Here is a 22,762-nt window from a genome sequence, read left to right as displayed (position 1 = left end):
CCCAGTGACTTAGGTAAAGAGTGGTGTAGAGTTGGTGGGTGGCTGGTGACATCGCTTACCAGGCTGCGGAGATCTACAAAAGTCACATTAGGAACAGAACTAGCAAATCTGGTCAAGCGTTTTGGACAGGTGGAGAAGATACCAAACGAGTATATAGCAATTGTAGAGATATTGTAATTCAACGAAAGAAAAGGCAGCGGTCTTATCCATCTTGGTTACCAACAGAAACCTTCAAACACAATACATCTGTGTAGGATACCTAGACTTGTGCATGCGTGTGGGCTATAGACTTCATGAGAATTCTCACATATGTGCAGGCCGAAAGTAGCCTACATACATTTGATGCACCCTCATGTCACCAGCTGTGCCCATGGCGCAATCCTACCTCCCAAAGGCTCCATGTTCCCCAGAGTGCACGTGTACACCGGAAATGTAAAGCGGGCAGCCATTGCGCCCCCTCTCTCACCCACACCCAGCTAGTAACGAGCCACTATTCTATAAGAGCTTGATCAGGGCATGTAGCAGGTTTTAAATCATTTGTGATTTGACATTCCGCATGCTTGCCAAGTTAGGCAATTCATAACTTACACATGAGATAGATGGTGCATTGGGAAGGATTGCGTGAGCAAGTGGACATGGTGCCTTGGTCAGTGCAGACCGTATGGCCTGGATGGATGGCCCTGCGATCTTGGTCTCTCCCAAAAGCTACCATGTAGCAGAAGTAAGGGCTGTGGTTGCCTGGCTGCTTGTGTGTCTCTGTGTGTATTTGGCTACAGTGTGTCATGCGCGTTGCTGCCCCACCCCCCAGCTCAACCCAGCGCTAGAGCCGCGACCACCATGGTGAAGCGAGCATTTCACAGACCCTCGCGCTCTGGGCTTCCCGTACTACAAGGGGGCGTGCGTGAAACGCCGCTTTACTATTTCTCTAACGACCAATGAGATGCCAGAGTAGCAGATGGGTGAAAGAAAAAGTCCACCGGGCAGCGAAGACAACCGAACGATACTACAGACGGGTTCGCACGGAATCCCTCTGCGCACTGAGTCCAATTTGACCAGTTCGGAACCATTCCCCTGTACTCGACCCATCCCCATCTCACTTTGCCCCCACCTCAATCACCCAGAGCCATTAGGATACACTCAATCCACAGCCTAATTGAGCTACCGGGATTCCTCACGTGCGGAGGCTGATTTGTACTTTGAACACGTGGCTCATTCACAGAAGCCGGAATATCCGATTTTTTTCTCCTCTTTCTCCCTCTTCAATCGTTTTCTCCTCTTCTTCAGTTTTATTTTAGAGGCGGTGCCGACATTAACGCATGTGACATTTAAGTTGTTTCTGGCTGGAGTCCAGAGGAACACCGTCCCGCCATCCTCGGGAGAAACGGATTTAATAATTAAGTTTTTTTTTGCGCGAGGGAGAGGGCAAGCAAACGCTACCACGGCCAGCACGTCCATCAAATATCTCCGGTAGTGCGGTCTGATTGGGGAGTACGCGAACGAGCCCCTCTGCGTTCGGCTTTAGTGCATTTCGTTTTAAAGACAACCCTTCCGCCAGTACCGACAAAGGATTTCTCTCCCTCGTGCACTAAAGGTCGGCTTTAAGGTGCAGCAACATGAACAAGCTTTATATTGGCAATGTGAGCGAGCAGGCCAGCTCCGTGGACTTGGAAAGTATCTTTGAACAGTGGAAGATCCCCTTCAGCGGACCATTTCTTGTTAAAACGGGGTATGCGTTTGTTGATTGCCCGGATGAAAAGATAGCCATGAAGGCCATCGACACACTCTCAGGTGAGTTTAAATTGTAGCCGAATTGTATCTCCTGTTATGGCGGGCAAGCGTCACTTGACCCTTGGAAATCATGCTGTTGGTGGGGGGAAATAACTCGCCCATATGTGCGGACAAGGATGGCTCCTGCTCTTCCGAAGACTGTGTGGTGTCAGGGCGCTCCTGTCCTCATTGAAAATTCCATGCCGCTTTCAGTGCACTTTCTGTCTCTTTCAAAACGAGATTGTGTAAAACGACGTTTAATTATGTAACGCCTCTATCAAGTTTGTATCAATTGTGCAAGTGGCGGTCGCTTTTCAAACGATTCCCCGTGCTGTGTTTCAATTAAAAATCTGTGCCGCGTTTTTGCAAAAAAATGTCCTTTACTGCTGGTGTCTTTTCAAATGCTGAATTATGATAAAACCGTATGCCACCGTTCAGATGGTTTGGTTGTTTAGCCTCTAAGTAGCCCACAAAAAGTGGAGAAATGAGTGGTAAAATTCAGAGACAAGTTACATTTGTAGCATTGCCACCCCCTCCTTTCGTCTGCAGGGCATTGGGAGCCTGTTTGCAAAATGTAGGCTAACCTGCTATAGGCCACTGAGCCATTCAATGCAGTTATCTAGTCAAGTATGATTATTTCTTTTGACCTGCATTACTCACACAGCTAAGCATTATGATCCATATGCAAAACTGTATTGTATAGGAATTTCCAACACGGATTAATTTACTTTTTCGACCCCTTGTAATTGTGAGTGTGTGCCTAAGGGGGTGGGGGCAGGTTTTGGCAACCATATTTTTTTTAACCTATTAAGAATTAGTTGAACTCCTTCTTAAGCAGCCTGTTGAGATTTTTGAAACTTTGAGGGAGGAAGTTGAATTTCTTTCAAAATCCAGAAATGGGCAAGCCATAGCTTACCATTAATATGCAATGTCAAAATGTTACAATTATGCACTCTTGGCCCACCTTTGCTACATTCTTTTGTTTTAAGATATGTTAATCTTATTTCTATAGGTAAAGTAGAACTTCACGGAAAGCTACTAGAAGTGGAACACTCTGTGCCCAAACGACAAAGGTGAGTGAATTCGCCACCAGGCTAACTGAAGTTGGTCATGTACTCTTTTGCCATTGATCAGTCTTTTTAATTGATTTACCAATAAGCATTGCTTGGGAAAATGACCAGATGTTGAGAGTAGGCCTATAGTCATTTACTTTCTGTTATGTCTGCATTTTCGTCACAGTATGTGTAGCCTACTACACTACATGGCGTATGGGGTGTAACGTTGTATTAGTTTAATCTGGGACTTTTCTTAAAAAAAAAAAAGCCTGACCGGTTCTTGTGTATTTGCGAGCACACGCAGGCTTTCACTGTTTCGTGAGGCTTTACGCGTTGATGGTTTAATATATCCATATTTAGACTACGTAAAATGTTGCTATGGTGGCACATCAAATAGGCTACGGCTGCTACTGTGAATGCCTAAAAGAACTGTGTGTAGCTTATAGTTGCAGGCCCATGCCTGCTTGGCGTCCATTTGTAAGAAAGAGGACCTCGTCATTCATGCAGCCCTGCTACTGCTTCCGCCCCTACACCCCTCCTACACCCCCTCTCCCCTACGCCCCACTCTACGCCATGTCTAGTGCACGAGATGGATTGAGCAGCACTGTTGAAACTGTAGGGCCAAGGCCCTGTCACGGAAACCTGCAGTGGAGTGGCCAACGAGCCTCTCCTCTGAGGGGGTACAATCAAGCACATTTGCTATGAAGCCCCTTTAAAAAAAAATACATACATAAAAAGGTTACTGAGCTATGGCGCCATTGGGCTCTGCGTAAACTCTGATGATCGCTGGCGTCTGTAAGGTATGATCACTTTACGCATTTCGCTTCACCCCCATAGCGTATAGGCCCATGCGAATTTAATTTACCAGTCAGTTTGGCAGATCAAGCCGTGAAGGGATTGCACGTCCAGACATATTTTGTGGCAACAGACGGTACACTGTCACATACATTACGCATTTGCGCTGCATTAATTGCAAATCATTATTATTTTTAATGATGCTTATCGTGAACATCAAGATTTCTCCATTTCCATCTAGGCATATATGCCTACTTATGTTTGTGCATTACATTTCTCGCCTTTTTTTGTGGAAAAGCAGAACATCCCCCTCCGCCATCAAGGCGCCAGTGGCGCGGGAAACCAATGTTATCAAATATGGCACATTTTATTGGTAATTCACCGTACAACTAAATTGGTTAACTGTTACTGCAATGCCGTTACGCTTGATAAAAAGGGACTTAACGACTCATTGGTGAAATATCCTCAGATTCTTAAAAACGGCTGTAAAAAAAAAAATTCTGGTCCAATACTGCATTGGAGCCGGTTTACGTGCGCAGGGAATTTCCCATCCAGTCAACGTGTGTGTGCTCCTCCGAGGTCAAGGGGCACAAATGTTAACGTTGCACGTCGAGAACCAATGAGAGGCCTGGGTTTAGACCCACGCCCATCAGTAGCGATGCATCATGGGAGTCCATACATCCACTTGCGATGCCCCCACCCACTCCCCGCAGTCCATGGCGGACTCTCATGGCTTCAGGGGCGTGTGCCTCTGACGAGAACAATGCATTTTGGTGTAATGTTCATGTGTGGGGGGAGGGCGAGTAAAGGGCGTCCCAACCCTCATATATCTATCCAAATGGCTCACTTTTAGTCTCATCACCTACAATTAAAAAGTTAATTTATCATCTGAGATTTACATTCGTGTTATGTCAGTGTGTGTACATGCGTGTGTAAAGCGAGTTGTTTGGCCAGGAAGACAGGCTAGCCAACCAGACTGAAAAACGCCTCGTGTGATGTCCGCACACACACATGGGGAAACGTGAAGCCTGCTCGGGTGATATGGAATAGTCTGTTATGTAGGTCACAGGTCGACATGGCCTGCGCCTTTCATATAGCCACACATTACGCATTTTGGCTACTTTTACGCATGCGGATACGGATCGCCTCCGTAAACTCAAAATATAGTATTTCCGTTTTTTGTTGTAAAAAAAAAAAAAAATGTTTCTGTTCATCAGACTGCAAGTAATTAAGCAAATTATCATTTGAATTTTCTTGATAAATATATATTATTTATAATTTAGCCACAACATTTTCAGTATTTTTACTTAAATGGCTGACTTAATTAAGTTACTGCAGTTCTAAAAAGTTAATTGGCTATTTGCAAATATGCACCAACAGTGGGCTTAATTTTAGCCCTGAAGCAAAAATGGTTGGACCGTTCCAAATTCTATACATATCCACACACAGGGTTGAGTTTTTCTCTTGGAAGCGGGGAAAAAATGATTGGAAAGTTTTTAAAAATCCATATTTTTTCGCATTGTATTTGACATACGTTTGTGTTTCAGTGTGACTGTTGCGTGGAGAGTTTGTACGGTATGGAGATGTTTTGCCATAGCCAACAAGTGTGCCTTAAGGCCTACATCATAGAAGAGTGGAGTAGAGTAGAGTGGAGTGGAGCAGTTTCCCATGGCCTACTCCTATAGGACAGCTAGCCAGCCAGCCAGCCAGTCCCCCTGACTGCTTATAGGTTAATTCCACATTCCGAAGAGCACTGCATTCCCACCGCCGTGCCGTGTTGGCTCCGCAAAGGAAAACCTGGAATGTGGGAGCTCCAGCTGCCCTTCTTTGCCAATATTCAGACATTTAATTTCTTTCTTTTTTTCCCACTCTTGCCCACGTTCTGCTGATTTCTTCATATGGGCCACATATTTGTATCTTTTTTTTGTCTGTTTAACCTCTTTCACACAAAATTCATTTATTTTAACTTTCACATCCTCATGGCATACCAACTTTCTGGTGTGTGTATGCACATATACTGTACCACCAGACTGACTGGCGAACACACACACACACACACTCTTGCACTCGCACTCTAAACAGTAGTAGGTATGTCCCTATGCAAGGCCCCGTGTGTGTGTGTGTGTGTGTGTGTGTGTGTGTGTGTGTGTGTGTGTGTGTGTGTGTGTGTGTGTGTGTGTGTGTGTGTGTGTGTGTGTGTGTGTGTGTGTGTGTGTGTGTGTGTGTGTCTGTGTGTGTGTGTGTGTGTGTGTGTGTGTGTGTGTGTGTGTGTGTGTGTGTGTGTGTGTGTGTGTGTGTGTGTGTGTGCATTCTGAATGGCGAAACTAGCCTAAAATGTTGCTGGTCTGCATGAACATTTTCTTGGCTCAATGCCAAAAGCATGTTCGAGCACACTGCTTCACACAAACACACACATGTGCGTGCATGTGGCTGTGTCTGCATCTGCCAGCTGCTTCCTTTGACGAGTAGTCTCTGACTATATATGCACGGCTTTGTATTTAGTATGTGTGTAAGCTTAATTTTAATATTGAGTAAATTGTTAGTGTAAAAAGGCAGGAAGTGTCTACTATGTGTTCATTGAACGCCACTTGGGCCTTGCACAACATTCCATACCTAGTAAACCGTAGGTTTGTCTTGGTTACTTAAAAATTATAGTACTAAACTAGTTGATGTTACTGAAACATCTTCCCACAGCTGTGGCAGGCAAAATGGCTCACGGTAGTTTAAGGTTTTTTATTTTATAAGTTGATCTCTTCAAAATGTGGCCAATAGCCAGATGGTATTTATTGCTTAAATTATGTTTTAAGCTTTACCAGGTGTGTTGATTGACTGTGTTTAGTGTGTTTCTGTCTTAATTTTATTATATTTTGAGCTCATTCTGTGTCCACACTCAGTTGTGGGTCCAACACACATCAGAAATCCATGTGTCATTAGACACCATTTAAAAAAAACAAAAAAACATTGCCAATCAAGTTGAATTACACATCACGGCTAGTTGAAGTGGCTGGCCCTCTTAAGTAAACGTTTTGTAGCACCACTTAAAAAAATAAAAAAATTAACATCCATTTCAGCTACAATTCAATGTTGGACGCCCCAGCCCAAAACCACACTTGCATTATCTAAACAATGTCTTTATAGCAACGTTAACATGACGCCAGTTTAGTGTTGCATTTTTAGTAGGGTGTCTGTGTTTACATTTTGTTGTGTTATTAATGTGGTGTCAATGGGCCATGAGGCCATTGGCTTACCCAGATGTTGCCAATGGCTTGACTGCAGAGCCATTTGCTTTCTTTAGTCATCGTGATGTAGGTGTCACTTGGGCAATAAAGTTGAGGTGTGTGTGATTGTGTGTGTGTTTGTGCACGCGCCTGTGTGTGCTACTCTGTAGTACGTTCTGTTCCTGCGGCCAGGTGAAGGAGACAACATCCATACACACACATTCTAGACACACACACACACACACACACACACACACACACACACACACACACACACACACACACACACACACACACACACACACTTGACTTTGGACCCACAGGCCTTCGTTTCATAAACGGATGGAGCCGAAGTTGTGATCAATAGTGCAGCTCCTTTTCTTGACTGCTTTTGTGTCCTCTTATTTGGTAAAAATGTATCACATTTTTAATAAATCAAGAGTTCATGTGGAGGTCATGTTTACCAGCAGTCTTTGTGGCCTGGGGGGTATTCAAGTGATAAAATTGTCCAAGTTAACCTACATGAAGTGGTAAATCTGCTAATAGATTTCATGCAGGTGTTAATTTTAAAAGATAACGAGGACTCTGGGCTCTTCTATTAGCTGATTTACCACTATGGCCTGGTTGACTATAACTTGTTTACTAAAAAGCCACCTTCTTGGAATACTCTAATGCTTTGTAGTTTTACAACGCGTCAAATAGTCCTTCCTGCAACAAGATTGCCTTGCTGCAGGCTAGCCGGTTTTGAAGCTGGGACAGTAAAAAAAAAATTCTCAATGTAGAGAAAACGATAGATCCTCCGTGCTAATGTCACACAGTCAAGGGCATCACTAAAGAAGGACTTAAATTCAAGAAGTGAAAGGAGGTTCGCTGGAGCAACTCAGACATGGAAGTCCTTAAATGTATTTAAAAAAAAGGTGCAAGACTCACGTTTGGACATGGGTCTTCTCAATGTGTCTGTGGGCTGGATTTGTTGATAATAGGGCATATGCACACATTATGAGTATCCAATATGTGAAACATTTACACACATCTGCAAAACTATGTGCATGCCTTCGAGAGGTAGTGTAGTATCAGTGGTGTGGTGTGGTTCATTGCATCAGAGATCCATTCATACCCATGTGTCAGAGTGACAGTCCACATGTATGGATCGGGCATGTGGTTCTTGGCCCTTTTTTCGTTTCTTAAAGCCCCCCTTACCTCTGTCTGAGACAAGCCAGCCCCATCCAATCCAAAATTCTACCCGTATATTAAAAATGACAACGCCTCTTGCATTACAGATTGATCAATACTACGTGTAAAAAAGTGAAAATGCTTTAATTAGGTTTTAATATGTTATCCTGTTGTTGGGATTCTGTTGGCCTATCATTTTCGTCACAACATAAGCATGGACAAAAATCTGGGGACAAACTTCAATCTCTGGCACCCCCCTTGGGTTTCCTTGGACCCCTGGTTAAAAAACAGTGGATAGGCCCTGCCGTGGCCAACTGGTAGGGCACTTGCCTGACATGCGGCTGACCGGGGTTCGATTACCAGGTCCTTTGCCGACCCCTCCCCATCTCTCCCCCAATTCGCTTCCTGTCCACCTCTCTCAAATAAAGTCAAAAAAGAAAATGTTAAAAAAAAAAAAAAAAACAGTGGAGTAGGTCACCACCAGAACTGCAATGTTAATATACAGATACAGCAGTTTTTAACAGCCGGGTCTAAGTGGGTTGACGCTGCACAAAATTCTGTGACCAAGTCAGTCACCCCAATTTGGCCATCTTGTGTGATTTCAGATCGTCCTCTGGTTCAGAGCGAGCCAAAATCAAACGTTTCCTGTGGCTCAATGGGGCGGGTTTAAGGGAGACGACTCGCTACATCCATCATTGACCCCCACTGGAGCAACGTCGGAGGAAAGGGTGGCGTTGTTGATGGCTGCGTAAACCAATACCATACGGCGAGGCATGTGATTGAAGTGCGTTAGTCCTGCCCTCTAAGAACTCTGAAACTAACGGCAGCTTGGCCAGGGCGATCTTGCAGAACTTTGTAGTCACAATGTTGATGTAGCCTAATGAAACATGGACAAGAGAGAGTCATGTTGATTCTGAGCCAATGCTGCTGCGAGGTGCGTGTGCGTGTGCGTGTGCGTGTGTGTGTGTGTGTGCGTGTGCGTGTGCGTGTGTGTGTGTGTGTGCATCTAGGCATGTATTACATTTGGGAGAATCTCTGTCGATTAGACATGCTTTGCTTTTCTGTCCGTTTTAAAGCAGGTGGGAAGCTAGTAGTTGATCCCAGTCTTTCTTTTTGTAGACCACTTGATTGGTTAAGGATCACTTGTGGATAAGCCGTCCCTCTCAAGTAGATGTGTCTTTGAGAATCTCTTGATTGCCTTTCTTTAATACACTTAACCATATCATTTAATACATTCAATTATTTTTAAACATGTTTGCAAACAAGACTCATGTGAAATTCTTTAGATGTTGTCCGTGATGCTCCTCTGCAAAGAAAACGGACAGAGGACAAGGGACAACAACCTTTGTGATTGGAGGACAGGTTTGCTGTCCTTTAGTGTCTGGCCTCCTGCGGTGCAGCGCCAGTGCAACTCGCCAGGCAAGAATATTCTTTACCACTCGGCGGGTTCATGTAGTTGACGAGGCTCTCTGTTTGCCCAAACGTCCGAACCCTTTTTTGGGGCAACATGGTTCAGTGGGCCAGTGAACCGTACCATTATGCTGTGGACCCGGGTTTGACTCCGGCCCATGGTCATTCCTCCATCTTTCTCACCACTCATTTCCTGTCTCTCTCTCACTGTCCTGTCTCCTTCACTGTGCTTTCCGTATAATGGTGTCAAAGCCTAAAAACTTGAATGAATCTATAAGGTCTCTAATTTTAGGTGTAGGCTTACCTGTGTTAGTAGTGGCCCATGGAGCGCATCATCCTGTTGATGCCTGCAAAGAACAAAGTTGTGCTGAAAAGAAATGATTAAACCTTGGGAGCATTGATCAGTGTTGCCGACCTTAATGACATGATAAAGGAATGAGTGTGAAACATCTTGCCATTAAACTTTGGCATTGATCAGTGTTGGGGACCTTTTTTATTGTAATAATTTCTTTTCATTTTTTTTGACTGGTCCAGCACCTGCTCGTCTGATGTGCGTGCATTTGTATGTTTTTGAGCGACAAAGACGCAGCCACCCCCTGGCCCACACCAGTCTGGGTGTCAGTGATGCTGTTTTAGCTCATGGGACTGAGAGAAAAAATGTTGTTCTTGTGACCAGAGGATTTTGTTTAGGTCGAGAAACTGAGCATAATCCGGCTCGCCGTCCTGTCACGGGTGTCGGGCCCTGTCTGATAACTCGGTGAGCGGGTGGCTTGTGTGATATCCATAAGGCGGCCGAGGAGACAATGGAACACAAGCCTTAAGTTCTATCCGTGGTAGACACTAGGCAGGGTGCGATTTGTGGGAGGGTCTGCAACCAGGGGTGTATTTCAAGAACATGGTAATGAACTTGACGAAGTTAACTTAACCTACAAGAAGTGGTAAACCTATTAATGCAGGAAAAGAAAGAAGGTCCGCACACTGCTGCTGCTCCCAGTTTATTAAGCACAATGTTTCACTGCTGCTGCTCCCAGTTTATTAAGCACAATGTTTCACTGCTGCTGCTCCCAGTTTATTAAGCCCAATGTTTCGACCAGTCTGGTCTTCGTCAGGTGTAGGTGTGCAGGCATCGTTTTTTTTTTAGGGACTCTTCCATTTGAATCAACAGAGATGCTTTAATTGATGTAAAGTCCTGGTCTCGATGGGACATTACAATAATTTACCAGAGGTGGAGATATCAAAATGGCCCCCTCTTTGCCAATAGGGAAGCCGCCCCTAGCCTGTAGATGACCTTTGGATGACCGGTTATTATGATCACATATCTTTTGATGTCACATCTGGCAGTTTGCTGTTCGATGTTTTAGTTAGGACGGTCCCATTGACACTAAAGGTTCCATTAAAACAATAAACTTGTTTGATTGCAATGAATGTTTTAATGCAAGCAATTAAAACTGCTAGGGGTGCATGCTTATCAGATGAAACAGGTGCTGAATAAAAATAATCATAAAGGAATACAAATCTGCACACTGTTGCTACTCCCAGTTCGTAATGTGCAACACTTCGACCTCATTGGGTCTTCTGCAGGTGTAGGGTGTGGAATTGTCTTTAATTCTTTTTTTTTAAATGCCATCAATGCATTTTTACTACCATTCCGTCGTATGTGATTTGTCTGTGTTTCTATGCCTTCCCCTCTTGTGATCCTTGAATACTAAATTGAGTACAGCTCTTGCTCTTGCGTTGATGACTTATTTCCCCATTCAGCTTTAAGAAAATATATATAAGTATGTCGAGATCTGACAAAAAATTCTAGCTCTGTCTAGCATTGCACATTTTTTTTAATGTTCTGCCTAGGTCATATTTTAGGCAGCTCCGTAGGAATCGTGTGTGTGTGTGTCCGTGTCCTTCCATGTCCATTAATGATGGCTTTGTGCGTGTCCATTGTCGTGTCTGCTCGGTACACACACAGCAGGCATGCCGGTGCACATACTGGCTGCCGTGTGTGCCCACAGCCATGCTTGATGGTACTGTAGCATCATGTGTCTGTCTGACTATGGCTGTCTCTCTCTGCCTCTCTCTCTGCCTCTCTCTCTGCCTCTCTCTCTGCCTCTCTCTCTGCCTCTCTCTCTGCCTCTCTCTCTGCCTCTCTGCCTCTCTCTCTGCCTCTCTGCCTCTCTCTCTGTCTCTCTGCCTCTCTCTCTGTCTCTCTGCCTCTCTGCAGGATTTGCTGTTAAAACTCTAGGTGCAAATGGTTCATAGGGCTGTCCGGTTCTGATCATTAGAATGCATGCTGTTACATTGATGTGTATGGGGGGATCTCACACCACTCCTGCCTGACTGAAGCCCCAAAGTGGAATTTATGCCGTCGTGTCTGCCATTAAATTCCCAGCGTCAGGGGCACTGTAGCTGAGTGGGCTAAGGTGTCTTTATCATTACACGTCGAACCTGGGGTCGATTTCGACCTCAGGTCATTTCCCAATCCTGATAAAGACGCAAAAGCCCTCCAAAAAAATCATAGTTTAAAAAAAGCGTCACTGCAGTTTCTGTGAGCAGGAGGTGGTGTGTTGTGTGTCTCTTGCATATCTATTTCCATTGAGTGGGCTGGGCACTATTCTTGACTCCCTCTACATCGCTTTAAACTACCTTAAACACACCTGAATGATTGCTTTTCCTTTTTATCAGTCTATTGATCTATATGTTTGAGTTTATTAATGCCGAAGATTTGGTGAAAATTTGTTCATCAGTCCAGAAAGTAGGCCTAATGACCGCATAAAAACTCACAACCGACCCTGCCGTGGCCAACCAGTAGGGCAGCCATGCCGACCCTCCCAGTCTCTTTCCCAATTTGCTTCCTGTCCACCTCTCACACTGTCCTATCAAATAAAGTTGAAAAAGACAAAAAAAATCTTTAAAAAAACCTCACAACCTAAACATGTAGGATATCCTTCATTACGCCTTTTCCCGCAGTCCATATGTAGCAGATTCGTTTGTCAAAAAGGAACGCGGTTCTGCAGAGTTGTTGATCTATGCAATTCATTTAGAGTGAGAAGGTGTATTTACGGATCTGGGTTTTTCTTCAGTATGTTACCAATGTGAATTGACTGCAGCCTTCCGGATGGCAAGGCCAGGGTTGTGTGTTCCATGATTGCATGATCTTGGCAGCAGCCCTAACGTATGTGTGCTCTCTTCCCTCCTCTTTTCTGTCCCGTTCAGGAGCTGCAAACTACAGATCAGGAATATCCCCCCTCATATGCAGTGGGAGGTGAGTAGTCCCCAGTACACCACAACTGGGTCTCTAATACACCACCATGGGCCTATAATACAAAGCTGTTTAAGGTTAAGTTAAGAGGTAAATCACCTATCAGAAGAGCCTGGAGTCTGCATTTTTTTAAGAAAAGCTCTTGTATTAGATGATTTACCTATTAACTTAACCTTAACTTATCCTGAACCAGCTTTGTAGTATAGGTCCTACAACTGTCTCCACTGTGTGTGTGTGCATGCGCTGTGAGTGAGTGGAATTGAATTGAGGTTTTTTTGCCACCCCGCAAGTTGCGAGAGATGATGGAGAAGTTAACAAGCGAGTTACGAGATTAATGTTTTGCCTACAATCTCTTGTACAGTTGGGATGGTTATCATTTTTTATTATTATTATTCCGCAGTATTATTTGCTTTTTATTTGTTGCCGATGTGCACGTAAGCAAGCCCATTGGATGCGTGCCATCCACAAGCCTGTTGATGGGATTTGCGTTTGGAATTACAAACCTGTATGTAGTAGATGGGATTTGTCTTGGGAATTTTCACACGTTCCACATATGGGAACTTTGACCCAATGGAAAGATTTTCTTTCACACTTCCCCGTGTGTAAGTACTCGGTGGACCAATCGGAGGGGCCTCCTGTGTCCGGAGGATTTCAAGAGTCCTGATGGACATTTTGAATATTCAAAATGGCTCCATTGGGACATCAGAAGGTCTCTCTGCAACCTTTTGAAAAAGGATCGGCAACGTTTGGAAGGGATCTGCGATGTTTGGAAGGGATCCGCAATCTTTGAAAGGGGATCCACAATCTTTGAAAGGGATCTCCACATTGACAATGGTGGAAATAGCAGCAAACGGTGCAGTCTAAACTAGGATTAAGTTGCGAAAGTGGGTGTGTTTTTTTGACGTGCCATGATTTGACCATGCTCAAACACAAGTTTTTTTGACATTACCATGTGGACACACATTTTCCTAGCTTGTGTGTGTCTGTGTGTGGGACCCTTTCTATAACGTGTGTGTGTCTGCCCCATCTTTTCCTCTCCTCTCAGCCAGGGGCCTCTGGAATGTTGGTCCCTCCCCCCTCCTTCATTGTCCTTTGATCAACAGAACAGGGGCCTCCCTGATTGATGGCTGCTCTGGCCAATGGGACGGCCGGCAGCGGCTCCTCCCTGAAATATGTTAGTCGCTGGGGAAGAGAGAGAGAGGCAAGGGAACTGGGGTTTTGTGTGTGTGTGTGTGTGTCGGGGGATGGTGTTGCTGTGTGTGAGGGTGTGTGTGTCGGGGGATGGTGTTGCTCTGTGTGTGTGTGCGTGTGTCGGGGGATGGTGTTGCTCTGTGTGTGTGTGTGTGTGTGTGTCGGGGGATGGTGTTGCTCTCTGTGTGTGTGTGTGTGTGTGTGTGTGTGTGTGTGACCACTTGGTGTGACCTGCTCCTTGACCCTAGTGAGAAACGGGGGAAGGGGAAGACTGAGGAAAGGAGACTGAAAGAATAAAAGGGGGAGAATAAAAGGCGAGGGAGGTAAAGGAAGGAGGGAGAAAGTAAGACGGGAGGGAGGCGGTGCCTGACTCTCTGGGGTTTCTTTACGTGCTCCCTTCCTGTGTGTGTGTGTGTGTGTGTGTGTGTGTCTGTGTTTGTGTGTGTGTGTGTGTGTGTGTGGCTTCCAGACTTTATCTGCCCCCCCCCCCTCCACAGAGACCATGTGGCAGTCATGGGTCCACAGCTGACCAGTATGTGGTGCCTGCAGCCCTAGACATATAGACACACACGTACACATGTCTGAGCCGTGGCATTGTAACTTAGACTTATAGACACACACGTTGGAGCCATGCATACACACGCACACACGCACACACATGGCCCCTGCAGCACCTATAGTTGTAGGCATGTGGACACACACACACACACACACACACACACACACACACCTGCCCATTGTGTGGTGCCGTCAGCCATAGATTTAGGGAACAGAGGCCAGGGAGCAAGGCACGGTGTGAAGAGCGCCTTATGCTGACGTGCTACTGACTGGGCTAGCTGCCTGGCTAACTTGCTAACTTGGTATTAGCAGTGGTGTTCCACGTGGGGTATTTGATGTTCCTCTCAAGCGCCATGGTTTTTCGACCTGTCAAATCCTTTGACAATTTCCCATTGAAATGGCTTATTCCTGTTATTGTATCTGGTGTTAAGCTGAAGCGAGAGCCTCTGCTACGTTTAAACACAAGCTATTCCAGTTGACGGGTTTTATGAGGATGATGATTATGAGTAAAGGATGCATAATTGAATGAAGGAGTTCCTAAAGAACAACCGTGTGTGTGTGTGTGTGTGCGTGTGCGTGCGTGTGTGTGTGTGTCACTATGCCTAAGGTAGGTCAGGAAGAAGAGATTGTACATTATAATAATTAGTAAATGAATGAATGGGTGGCTAGACATGCATATGTGGTTAGTTATCTATATGTGTATGTATTGACTGTTTTTATTTGAAAGAGCATCCTATTCGTTCAAGTCATTCATTCAATCTAAAAAAACAGTTTTTTATCATTTATTTTAAAAGCCCTTCTAGGGACGGGCATGTGACAATTAGCCAACGCTATAAATGCTATGATGCTACTCTTTTGGGCCTGCATAGCCTACATGATGTGTATCTGTTGGGATTGCATAGCCTACATGATGTGTATCTGTCCCTGTCAAATAAACCGAACTGAACTGAACTGAATTGATGGGGTGTACATTCTTTTAATGCTTTTTAGCAAGCTACAGTCATTGAACTATTAAAATGCAACCGAGGTCCTAGTTGGCCACTCGGGGCTCGAACCCGCAACCTGCCATCAACGGTTCTGTTTGGGTATGGGAGGCACAGCACGATACCGCTGAGCTAAAGGTCCAGACCGATAACTCGGCACTACTGATACTATTTGTACTGTACTGTTTTGATTTGTGAGGGATGTTTAGTAACGTTCTACTTCCGAACTCCAATAGTTTTGCATCAGTTACGTAAACTTATCAGTGAATCATGAAATGGCTGCCTTCAAACTTGAGCGACGTAAGGGAAATCATTGCGTTATTGAGGTCAGACCTTTTGACCCCGTAAACACGCATGAATTTGTCACGACTTTGCTGGTTTTTGGCGGTGCAGGAGCAGGATGACCGTTGTTTAATTTGACATGTGCATGTTAGCAAGTGGAGTCGTTTTTACAGCTGAACATGCATACAGTAGTCTTGCTGGTCTGAAACAATTCCAGGCAATTTGTTTCACTTCTGCAAAGGTATTGTGCAAACCCAATAGTGTGCGTGTCTTCATGCACATGCTCTGTGTGTGTTTCTGTGCGCTTGCGCTGCACACATTCTCCAGAGTCTGTGATAAAACTCTGTTTGTTCTCACTCCCCTCTACTACTGTAGACGCCTCCTCTTCCCGTCCTTGTGCTCTCTCTCTCTCTCTCTCTCTCTCTCTCTCTCTCTCTCTCTCTCTCTCTCTCTCTCTCTCTCTCTCTCTCTCTCTCTCGTCCTCTGCCTTTCCCCCTCTCCACCTAGCCCAAATCTCCCTCATCCCCTCCAATTACTCTATCGCTCCAACTCTTCCTCTCCTTCTCTCCACTTAGTTCATCGCTCCTTCTCTTCCACCACCTGCTCCATCTCTTCCTCTCCTGATGCATCTCCTCCATTCTTCCTGAACGCCCTGTCCTCCTCCTAGTCGACCTTTTCCTCTCCTCCTGTTCAATCACTCATTTTTTCCCTCTCCTCCTCTCTTCCTCTCCTCCCCTCTTCCTCTTCTGCTGGACCATAATCTGTCTGAGATGGACGGAATTCTCCTCTGTGTTCCTCTGAAATTACAGCACAATGCATAATCAAAACACTCGTGGCTGCAGAGAATTTAAAGGCTGTTCTCAAAACTACTTTTGGGGGTGATGATGGTGGTGTTCATTTATCAGTAATATTTTGGAGAGGTGTTACACAGAGGATCAAGGTTCTGTTTCCACGTAGCTGGATTTTTTAATTATTTTATTTCTCCTGGTTGTATTGGTTTTACATTGGTTTTGGCCTTCCGTTTCCACGTAGCAGATATTTAACATCCAGATATAAAAAGCAGGAGAAAAAAATATCCTGTTTAGGAGGCTGAAACGCATTTGTTACAATGGAGGGTTTATTTTTATCCACATGTTGCGTTTACACCTCAGCAGGAGAAAAAAATACCAAGCTAAAAAGTTGGTTAGCGCAGGTGTGTGGCGTTGTTATCATGGGATACAGGTGACCATCGTTGCCTTTCCAGTGCTGTGCAGTTTCATTATGGAACATGATGCGACACCCCACACCCCCCCATTTAAAAAAAAAAAAAAAAAAAAATTGAAAGGTTAAGGGATGCACAATAGTACTTTAAAAAAAACTAAAAAAACAGTATGAGTGCATTAATGTCTATATCGGCAAGTACAGACATTAATGAGTACTGATACGATACTTTTACCCCCAACATGAAATGAATATAAATGCACAGTGCAGCATTGTTTCCTGTAACAGCAGTATCGGTGCCTGGTATCCCTTAGGGATGCAAATTATCGATTAATTCATTAATCATTAGTTGATAGCCTTATCGATTGACTTACGATTAATTGATAAGCGGCATTTTCCCTCCGAAATCTCAATGTTTCTTGAAAAAAAAACCTACTAAATCTAAAAATTTTAATAAAAAATTTAGCTAAAATAACACATTTAAATCAATTCTATTTCAATTCTTTAACCCAAAAGTGATTTAAATATTCCCACTATTCACACCCCTCTTCACACACACTCTTCACATGCCCTTTTCACCTGGGTCTCTTGTCAGTTGAATTGTCGATTAATTGTGATGTAATGTTTTTTAATCGATTATTCGTTTGCATCTCTAGTATCCCTTGATGCCTGCGTCCCTAGAAATATTCATCACTACAGGGGATGTAATCAAGGTGTAAGGTGTTCGTAGCCAAGGTGGTCGCCTTAACTGTAAAGAGCTGGGGAAAAGCTGCAGTTTCTGGTGTGATGTGGGGGACGGTGGGCGTTTCATTCATGTATATGGGGTGGTGTTGTCCCTGTGTGTGCCATGTGTGCCTAGTGGTTAAGGAGATGGGCAGAGGTGCCCTTGAGGAAGCCACCTAACACCACACTGCTCCATGGACCGTAACCAATACCCTGGCCTGTACTTAAAAAATAAGTGTAAGTCGCTTTGAATAAAAAGGTGTCAGCTAATGTATGTATGTAATGTATGTATGTAATTGATGAACCTGGCCAAAGAAGGGTTATTTAAAATCAGTCATAAAAGCGTCAATAATTAGTTTCGCGCCTGATCTGCAGCTGGTCATGATTTTATTTGTCCACAATATGTATGCTGTATGATGGCCTATGTACAGCTTCAATGCTTTTTTTTTTTTTTTTAATCCGACCAGTGTCCTTGGGTGCCTTGAAAGGCCTTAATTACGTATTCACCTTTTATAGAAACAGAGGTGCACACAGCCATCAAATAAAAAGCCAATAGTATTGCATTGTAAGCTTTACAAAAACATTTAGTTGACCTTGCCATTCCCTGGTCTCTTTTCCCAGGTGTTGGCCTCTCCTTTTTTGGGAAATTGAAATTGTCAAAAGCGTAACATTCACATTGAAGATCCAAGGTCACTGTAACAATACAGACAGCTGACATGTGATGCCAACAAATGCACGCAGCATAGTCACACTGGGATGGAGGAAGAGATGTTGAGCATGATTGAGGGCATTGGAATGACTGTAGTTTAGGGGGTACGCAAAGCTCACGAAAAAGATGGGGAGGGGAACTCTGAGCTAGGCTAGCGATAGCCATTACTTTTTCCCTGGAGAGTTGATCTAGCATTGCACCATTGCAAATCAGACACAACCTGTCCTCCAATGACGACGTTCTGTGTGTAATAAATGTTTTGTTGTTTTGAAGATGTGTAGCGAGACCTTAGGGTGCCCTACTACCACAGTGACTGCATTGCTCATTACGTGCAGTAAAAAAGTTTGAACTGTGCGTGACTATGATGGGACATTGAATGCCAACCGTTGGTTTTACTGCTTCGCTATACATGGGTTCTCAGTGTTTATCAACACGATGTTATGAGGAGTGGCAAGACGCTAGCAGCCAACCATGAGCTAATTTTTTTCCAGCGGTTTCCAACAGAGATTGAGTTGTGCGCAGCTAGATTTGCGCAGTCGGGTTATAAACAAAATTTAGAACCCATGTATTACTTTTCCATGTCATGTTGTAACTGGCAAGAAGGAACTTGACTGGAGTCAAACAGTTCCCAGTCTCTTCCAGCAGCCATTGACATACCGTCAGACAGTAGCTTATGCACTAGCTCTGCATTATTGTGAAAGTGCACCAGAAAAATTGCCCTGAATCACAAAGTGCTTGATATTTGGTACTGATTACTGGTACTAATGTTTCCTCATCAACATTGTAATGTAGTAGGGAACTATCTGAATTAAAAATCGTATGGCTGGCTGCGTTGTGGCAGAGAAGAGTGCCAATCCGTCCCATATGATGGATAGTTTGTGCATTTCAGTACACAGTCACACAATCCAAAGGCTGCTGTATTCACACGTTTGATCATGCAACTTATGTGTAGCATCCAAGAGGTTCAGCAAGTGCTATAGCCTACCGTGTGCGTGTGCGTGTGCAACGTTTTATTTTAACATATTCTCGTTTGTGTCTTGTAGGTTCTGGATGGGATGTTGGCCCAGCACGGCACAGTAGAGAGCTGTGAACAAGGTAACTTTAGAAACTCTGACACGCGCGCACACACACACACACACACACACACACTCCCAAGCAAAAATCATTAATCTTTAACAAAAATCATTAATAGCACTATGGATGTCTCCACACATTTGTGAGTGCAACATGTTATTGTAACCTGCATTCTGATGTGACCACATGGACATTGCCCATCTTTCCATGTTGCTTTTTAACGCCTTTGTTTCATTTGCTTTACAGTGAACACAGAGACAGAGACCGCTGTAGTAAACGTGCGCTATGGAGCCAAGGACCAAGCCAGAACGTAAGTGTCACACACGTTAGGCTGATAACCACGTGTCGGCAGACACAGATGTGTATACACCCGCGCCCACACACACACACACTCCAAACGTTTCTGAGATTTGTTGCATGTGCCAAATTTGAAATGAGCACACATTTCCCTCAAAACAATATCATTGCTTCGCTTTAACAGTTGAAATGTTGACATTGTACCAATTCTCCACCTTCCGTATAAATTGAATGTTTTGGAAACAGTATTTTGTGAATAAAAAGCAAAAAGATTACAAGTTCCCTCTTTTGTTGAATGCGAGTGTAAGTACCTGGGCATGTGTTTGCGCTGTAGCGCTAAATATGGCCCTCTGCTGCCCTCTCCTGGACAAGCTGTGCTCAGTCTTAGTCTTTTGCCTGTAGCAGGTGTGTCATGGTGCACAAGGCAATTTATCTAGACTGGGGGTGCCAGTCACACTACGTTCCCCTCATCCTTTCCTGTACAAAGTTGTTGCTTTATCGCCACCTACAGGATAACTTGATGTGCAGTCGAGCAGCATCACCACAGAGGTGGCAGTCCTTTAGGCAGGAACAGTCAATGTGACCTTTACTGTTCTATAGCTGTGCCCCTCCCATGCTAATGTCTATGGATTATCTGTGCATTTTCTCTGTGTCGCTCTCTCTCTCTGTCTCTGCCCCTTTCCCTCTCTGCCTCTTTCTCTCTTTCTCTCTTTCTCTCTCTTTCCCTCTTGCTCTCTTGCTCTCTCGCTCTCTCGCTCTCTCGCTCTCTCTCTAGGGCACTGGAGAAGCTGAACGGCTACCTGATGGAGAACTATGCGCTGAAGGTCTGCTACATCCCCGACGAGCTGGCCACGGGTCCTGAGGGGCCTGGCATGGGGGGTGGTCGGAGAGGCATGGCCCCCAGGGGGCCCCCTCGAGCAGGCTCCCCCGGCTCCATGGGCGGAGCGCGCCCTAAGATGCAGGCCGATGTGCCGCTCCGGATCCTGGTGCCCACGCAGTTTGTGGGCGCCATCATCGGCAAGGAGGGCGCCACCATCCGCAACATCACCAAACAGACACACTCAAAGTAAGAGAAATGTACATGGTCTGCACAACACAGTTGCATAGCAACATCACCAGACTGACACATTAAGTAAGAGCATATGGGTTGTGGATACATCACAGCATCACAAAGCACATACACTCAAAAGTGAGAGAATCAGAAAGAGAACCTTTTTTCCTCTTTTTTTACACCTTTGCTATTAAAGGATAACTTCAGTCAATTTCAATATGCAGTTGTAATGATCACACTACCCTGGACTTGTCAGTACCTGAGGGTTTTTTTCTGCTTTAGCCTTTTCCGAGATCCTGGTCATTGTAATGGGGGCAGCTGTTTGTTACATTTCAAAAAAACATTTTTATTTATTTATTCCCAAAAAGGTCCAAAAGGTTATGCAACATCAGCAGACAACTAGCAAACATTGATACCTTTTGGGAAAATATTTGAAGTAGGCCTATGCTAATTTTTTAAAAATGTAAACAAACGCTGCCCCCATTAGAATAGCTCATATCTCGGAAAGGGTTGAGCCAGCCGAAAAATGTGGCATCACCGGGTACTGACAAGTCAAGGGTAGCGTGAGCAATACAACACCATATTGAAATTGAAGTGGTCCTTTAACTGAGACCAGGATGATGAGATGGACGACATGAATATTTGCATAATTAAATTAATTTGGTATGTCCAGTGCATGTGAGGAAATTGACAGCTGATACATGTGATGCCTTTTAAGTAGTATGTGATTGTGTGTGTACACACACACACACACACACACACACACACACACACACACACACACACTTCAGGGTATTAATATGCTTTTCTGATTGTGTGTGTATTTCAGGATTGACATCCACCGCAAGGAGAATGCGGGGGCGGCGGAGAAGCCCATCACGGTGCACTCCACCCCAGAGGGCTGCAGCAACGCCTGCCGCTCCATCATGGAGATCATGCAGAAGGAAGCCGTCGACACCAAGTTGTAAGTGATGGAATTATGGAAATATGGGGGCATGCGTCAATCATAAACTTTTTAAACTGTTCCAATAATTAATTTGTTTATTCGTGCATATGTTGGCCTTCCAGCTAAACAAAACCATGAATTGAGGTGTTAGAAAATTTGAATATTATAATGAAGTCACCGTTTTCTGCAGGAAAGAGAGAAAAAAGTTTGGGTCTTGAAATTAGGCATGGGAATAACTCCTTGAATGGTTATCAGTCAGCCTGAACAGACTGAGGTCTGGGCAAACCTCCAGTTACCATTGGCGTGGTATGCGAGTATGGGCCTGACCATATACGTCAGGGGTGGGGAAGCCTTTTTCATTCGAGGGGCCACCTCAAATTTTATTAAGTACTCCAAGGGCGGCCATACTATGAGCACAAACCAGGAATTCCGCCAGCACTTTAGGCCTTTATTGAAGGTGGCAACCTTACCCCACCTTCACCAGGTCCCCTGAAAATATTGTATTGCAAATGTAATTTGTAACATTGAATGCGTCATATTTCATGTGACGCTGCATAACATGAAAAGTATGTCGGCGGCCGGATAAGATGGTCTCAAGGGCCCCACACCTGATATATATGTAGGAATGTTGTACACATTTTTGTCAAGTCAGTTTGTTGTCCGTCTGCGCCCTTTCAATGCAGAGATGCCACGCAGAATGAGTTTGAGAGAAGAATTTGGCTAGTGTGAGAAGTCAACCAGCTGAAATTTGTCGTGATAACCAGGATAAAGGCTCCATCTATCCTCCTTTTCTGACTATATATATATCTTTTTTCCTCCTTCCCCAGTACCGAGGAGGTTCCTCTAAAGATCCTGGCTCACAATAACTTTGTGGGCCGCTTGATCGGAAAGGAGGGACGTAACTTGAAGAAGATTGAGACGGACACACAGACAAAGATCACCATCTCGCCGTAAGTTCTTCAGTTTTATCTCTTGCTTTCAATGCCATCAGTTTTTTTTAGTGAAGTGAAATGAAAGCCCATTGGGAAACTCCAACTCCCATTGTCATTGACACAGCACACAAGGGAACACTGCACA

General features: G+C 44.5%; 1 protein-coding gene across 2 annotated transcripts in view; it reads left to right on the top strand.

Moving 5' to 3' along the window:
- Positions 1-954: 954 nt before the first annotated feature.
- The window catches only part of igf2bp3 (insulin-like growth factor 2 mRNA binding protein 3), a 35,012-nt gene continuing 13,204 nt past the window's right edge, over positions 955-22,762 (top strand). For both annotated transcript variants that reach the window (XM_063185654.1, XM_063185653.1), the window contains exons 1-8: positions 955-1,788; positions 2,780-2,840; positions 12,626-12,674; positions 19,361-19,412; positions 19,638-19,701; positions 20,464-20,754; positions 21,569-21,703; positions 22,513-22,635. In XM_063185654.1, coding sequence (XP_063041724.1) covers positions 1,614-1,788; positions 2,780-2,840; positions 12,626-12,674; positions 19,361-19,412; positions 19,638-19,701; positions 20,464-20,754; positions 21,569-21,703; positions 22,513-22,635 — 950 coding nt within the window. In that variant the 5' untranslated portion in view covers positions 955-1,613. The remainder of the gene's footprint in view (positions 1,789-2,779; positions 2,841-12,625; positions 12,675-19,360; positions 19,413-19,637; positions 19,702-20,463; positions 20,755-21,568; positions 21,704-22,512; positions 22,636-22,762) is intronic.

This window comes from Engraulis encrasicolus, chromosome 20 (assembly GCF_034702125.1).
Source record: "Engraulis encrasicolus isolate BLACKSEA-1 chromosome 20, IST_EnEncr_1.0, whole genome shotgun sequence".
In the NCBI taxonomy this organism is placed as follows: Eukaryota; Metazoa; Chordata; class Actinopteri; order Clupeiformes; family Engraulidae; genus Engraulis; species Engraulis encrasicolus.
This window is presented reverse-complemented; position numbering and strand designations above follow the sequence as displayed.